This window comes from Bidens hawaiensis, unplaced genomic scaffold, assembly GCF_021521415.1.
Source record: "Bidens hawaiensis isolate Kalapana, Puna unplaced genomic scaffold, B.hawaiensis_p1.1 tig00041376_1, whole genome shotgun sequence".
NCBI lineage: Eukaryota > Viridiplantae > Streptophyta > Magnoliopsida > Asterales > Asteraceae > Bidens > Bidens hawaiensis.
Window position 1 is genome coordinate 39182 of NW_027497332.1, and position 6000 is coordinate 45181.

The 6000-nt window shown below is 32.6% G+C and overlaps 1 protein-coding gene across 1 annotated transcript; it reads left to right on the top strand.

The window, feature by feature from the left end:
* The first annotated feature begins 2669 nt into the window (after positions 1-2669).
* LOC143592908 (polyubiquitin-like) lies at positions 2670-3290 on the top strand. The gene has a single exon (XM_077072692.1). The coding sequence runs from the start codon at positions 2670-2672 to the stop codon at positions 3288-3290; it is 621 nt and encodes a 206-aa protein (XP_076928807.1).
* Positions 3291-6000: the final 2710 nt, after the last annotated feature.

Genomic DNA, 6000 nt, shown 5'->3' on the forward strand with positions numbered 1-6000 from the left:
ATCGCTCTATCTCATCCAATTTCTAAACTCTAATCACAACTTAGAGTATGAAATCTTTAAAGTCAAAAACCAAATCAAAATCGAACGTCGTTGAACATCAAGAAATTTTCAAAATTGATTATTTAACAATTGAATTGATGGGTAGAAGTATTTAGATTCATCAATCGATTATGAAATTGCAGAAATAATGCACTCAATCGAGCTCTGATTATGGTTCAAAATATTACGTTTTAAACGTTCTGAACAAAACTGAAGACCTTTAAACGTTCTAACCAAAATTGAACATCTTTAAACGTAATGACTAAAAATGAACATCTTTAAACGTTCTAATACGTTCAAAAAAGTTTAGAAGTTCAGAACTTCTAAACTAACAAAAAAGTCTATAACAAAAAGTTTAAATGTTTAAGCCAAATTCCTACCCTTAAACATTCAAATGTTAAACCTTTAAATGTTTAAGCTTAAAAGTTTAAACGTTCAGGCAAAAAAGGAAAAAAAAAATTAAACGTTCAACTGATATGTTCAGACCTTTAAACGAACACATTTAAACGTTCTGAAGTGTATACATAAAATTAAACATTTGTAACATGAAATTGAACACCGAAATCACTTCATATAAACTCGTAATCATCAAACAATTATCAATTGACCGCCAATTTGATCATCGATTCCATCATATGAACAAATATGGAACGTCTGCAACTGGGTTTCTCCAAATGGCGTATTTCAATTCAAATCAATTGAAGTGCATGTCTGCAAATGACGCCGGTGACGATTGTTGAATCGATGCAACGGTTAATTAGGATGGAAACGATTTGATATAATTACAAAATTGTCACCGGCCACCGCGTGTTTTTTGAAATCTAGGGTTGAGGGTGTCGCGCACGTAATGTGCGATAAGAGATTATTGTATTTTATCCTTTATCTCTCTCTCTCTCTCTCTATATATATATATATATATATATATATATATATATATATATCATAATATGTGTTATTTGGTTATATTTTTTTTCTTAATATTAAATTTATTAATTAATAATTATTGAATATATATTATAAAAGTTGTATTACACAGGGCTAAGCCCGAGCTGGGCTAGTTTAACTTACACAGGGCTTGTGCTCGGCTCGTTTCAATCTCTATTTTTAAAGCCCGGGCTTGGCTTTTGAGTAGTTTTTCAAGCTCGAGCTTGGTTTGTTTACTATTTCTCAATTAATTTTTTTATATTTATATATTTTTTATTTATTATATATTTATATATAACATAATATATATTATTCAATTATTTTTTCATAATATTAAAAAGATTAATTACTAGTTATAAAAAAATATATAGATATATATTGTAAGTATTATATTAATGACATGCTCGTTTAGGCTCACGAGCCGGCTCGAGCTTGATAATTGAAGCTCGGCCTTGAGCTTGTTTAATAAACAAGCTTACTTTTAGGCTCGTTCTTGGGCTCAAATTCGTTTAAGCTCGGCTTGATTGAGCTTTTTCATGAGTCGATCTCGAATAACTTGCGAGTAGCTCGACTTGATTGAGCTTTTGCACCCCTAATTTTGTTGTTAGGAGTGGGATTATACTTGGTTTCCTTTTTTGATTTGTTCTTGTTTGATTGCATCCCAGTGATAACAACCACTAATAAGATCACCCGTGTTACGGTCAAAGATTCAGACACCATCAGTCAAATAGAATGCAAGATTCAGGGTAAGAAGAAATCTGGTTCTTCCACACTCATGAAAATATTCATCATGAACCTTGAAGGAAAGATCACCTATTATCTTGAAGTCAACCCTTCCGACACCATCGGCAACGTCAAAGCCAAAATGGGTGATTTTGAGCACGTGTTGGTCTTCAATGGTGTTTCTCTTGAAGATAGCGTTACACTTGCTGATTTAAACATCATCGACGGATCAACTCTTACACGCATTGATATGATACCACAAGAAATGATGGAACTATTTGTACATACTTTCACCAAAAAGACCATCTCTTTGATAGTCAGCCGGGCTCAGCCCCACAGACACCATCGCCAACGTGAAATTGTGGATCATGTATAAGGAGCGTGTTCCTGTTGACGAGCAGGCAGTGGCGGAGCCAGGGATTTTTTTCTACGGGTTCGGAATTTTTTGGTGTTCGATTTGTTTTCGGCATTAAAGTTTTCGGGCCCGTATGGGTCGGATCCATCATTCGGCCAAATAAATAAAACACAATATTACAACCATAACAAATTATATCATCAACGTTAAAATAAAATACAAAGTTATATTAAATAAAAGGCTTACGTATTATAATTGTTCCATACGCGTTTTCATGTATTGAAAACGAATTATAACATCTTCGGTTGCGACTATCAGAAACAACCTATTTTCAATATAGCAAATGCAAGCATCATTTATATAAGCGATATCCATCCGATTATTCGAATACTTTTTTAAAATGATGATATTGGGAGATCAAAAGGAGTACATTCTCATGGATAAAAAACGACGACATACTAACTGAAGAAAACGACATCGTTGTCTCTCTTTGAAATTCAAGTTTTTGTTCTTTTTCACCGGCGAACGGTGAAATGTTTCCGGAGATTTTGTGACACTGGGTTCGTTCGCCGAAAAAGAATGGGTTCGCTCGTTAAATCATACCTATAAGTTATATATAAAACCGAAAATGAACCGGGTTCGGCCGAACCCGGTTACTTCTATGTGGCTCCGCCACTGCGAGCAGGTGTTAATCTTCAACGGAATGGCTCTTGGGAACAGCGGGACCCTTTTCGACTTAGACATTCACGAGAAATCGACTCTCACACTTGTGCGTAGATCAAGGGGATTAATCAAGATATTCATCAAGACGTTCGTAGGGAAGATCGTTATTGTGAAAGTCCACCTTTCAAACACCATCGGCAATGTAAAATCCAAGATCCCGGTTGTGGTTGGTATTCCCCATGATGAGCAGAAGTTGAGCTTCAATGAATCGGTTCTGGACAACATGGACACCGTTGCTGACTGTAACATCAAGGAGGAATCCACTCTCGAACTTGTGCGCATATCAACGGGATATATGCAAATATTCGTCAAGACTCAAGGCGGAACGACCCTTACTCTGAACGTCAACCCCTCTGACACTGTCTACAATATGAAATCCAAGTTCGAGGATATGGAAGGTATTCCCCGCGGTGACGCGAAATTAATCTTTGCAGGGGGGCAACTGAAGGATAACTCTACCCTTGCTGAATGCAATATCCAGAAGGAATCAACCCTTCATAGTGTGTTAGTACTAAAGGGAGATTAGAGAAGCATATCTTATGAACCATTTAATATTTTGTACTAAAACACAATGTCTTGTGTCTTTTGATGTTGCTCTTTTTGGTAAGCTTGTGTACAAGTATTTGAATTTATGAAATGGTTCGGTTAAAGAGAAATGGCTGTGTTCCTTAAAATTAAAACCAGTTTTAAAATGTTTGTGAGAAGAAGCGATAAAACGTGTATGCAATGGATGAATTTCGTGAGTTAACCATTTGGTATTTCAACAACTCAAGCGATCTCAATATAAAACTGTTCTACATAGTTCTGTTATACCTTTGAATTACGATCATTAATTTATGTAGTATGCATCCAAACTGTTCTTCTGGTGTAAAGAATTATCTTTATGAATTTATGAAGTGAAATGTTCTGTTTCAACCTTTTTTTATCAATGCTTTTATAGCGTACTTCATCATCTTTTATTAATATAAGTAATTATAACACTATTTCAGTGAAACCAACTTACACCGCTACACCCTCTATACACATACAATTTGTATATATATTTTAATAGGGTCGCCAATGTAAGTTGAAATAATTGTTTGCCGACAAACCCGGCAAGACTGACCCTAAATAACCAGAACCTGGACCGACCCTAAATAACCAGAACCTGGACCGACCCTAGAATTCCATGTTTAACTTCGGTCCTAAATTTTGGAGATAATTGGTCTCGGGTTTAACATATGGAGAACTGATAGAACCGAACCCTACATAAAACAAAATATGTGTTAGTGTTCTTCCCTTTATCCATCTATAGCTAGATTACCAATTTGCGTCATAACATGTGAGACAAACTTGAACTAAAGTACAGGCTTTATGGACTTGGAGTATATAGCTAATTCGTTAGGCTTAAAGTACCGTTTAATCTTTCGTAATGGGTATGGTTCGATGTTGCAGATAGTTGTATTATTTGGGCTTGGTTAATTGGCAAAATCACTAACTTGGCTAGGTTTTTTTTATACCGTTTTTGGTGTCAACACTCAACACCAAGGATGAGGTGAAACTTTTGAATCATTATTTTTACAAACATTTATATCTTCATTGTAAGCATATTTATCGACACTAGAATACCATATTTTCATACGTGAAACTTTGAATTAAAGAAGATAAAGTATTATACTTTCATTATAATTCATACGTAGCTTAACAAGCATAAATACATCTACAAGTATCTGCCATTAGACACCGGCCTGACGCTCGTTCCCCTCTTTTATTTATGCATTCATTGTGGCACTTGTTATATTCACATGGAAAAGAGTCCCAAGTTTCTTCACACGCTTCGCTAGTCATCACCGTGCTTCCTGAATTATTTATACATATATTGAGCAATAAAATAATTAATAAGTCGTTATATATGTGTTACATGTATGTGATAGGATTGGAAATGAAACATAAATGATCCATAAGCATTTGTCTTACCGGCAATTGTGGGGATGGGCAAAATTGCAACATAAAACTTCATAGATGACATGCTTATTAATTCTTGATATATTAAAATAAAAATTATGAAAGAAAGGGTGTGTTCCTGTCAAATGGTTCAAGCGTTATATATACTTGAAAAAACTAGATGGGCCTGTGTCATAAAATTCTAATATTAATAACAATGATTACATGATATCAATAGCATAAAATACGTCATATTGTTTTCAAATAATAAGCAAAGAAACTTTTATTGATAGAGTAGAAAGAATTACATATTGATTTAGCGGAAACATATTGAACAAAAGATATGTGGTGGTGATATATTTTTCTTTGAAATATTCCAAAACAAAGATTTTCTTATTAATGGTAACCTTAACTGACATATATTATAACGATATATAGGTGTTATTTTAAGACATGATACTAGTTCATCTTTATGATTCTGTTAGAAATTTTTTGGTTTAATGTTATGGATTTGATTGAATGATAAAAATTAGTCTATACCATATATCACAACAAAAAGAAGCTCTTCTAGGTTGGTGTAGTATATTAAGTCCTAGGTTGTGACTGAATAATGAATATAAATTAAGATCGTGTCAATTAATCAATATAATTGTATCATTTTAGTTTACTAAGTTATTATGAAAATCTATGATGGTGTAAGTTAAACTATGATTTATACGGTATGAATTTATTCTAATACTAGGGTATAGGCCCGCGTGACACGCGGGTGGAATAACTTGTCACTAAATATATTGAAATATAAAAACCGTTTTTGGCCGTCATTTTATACCTAACAAATTTTATACTCTTCTAAAACAACCTGTTTTGAAATATTTTCAAAATAGTTACGAAATATAAAAAAATTGGAATTAGTCAACTTTAAAAAATTATGAAATTTTATTTAATTTTTGACCAATCTTGCAAAAAACTTTTAAATGATCATTGACATTAATATTTTGCTAAAATTGGAAAACTTGAAAACATTTTACAATAAATGAATTTTCAAATAACTTTGGAAAGATTAAAAAATTTTATGTTGACTTTGAAAATAATTAAAGGTGAAAAAATATGATGCAAAATCAATGAAAAAAAATATAAACGTATAGGAAATAAATTATCAAATATTTTTAATATTCTTTGAAAACATTATGAAGAATTAGACTATCAAATTGTTTGGATGTTATAATTAGAAGATTTATATTATGTTTAAAAAACTTTTTAGTTAAAATGGATAAAAATATAATACGTGTTTATTATATATTATTGAGAAATTT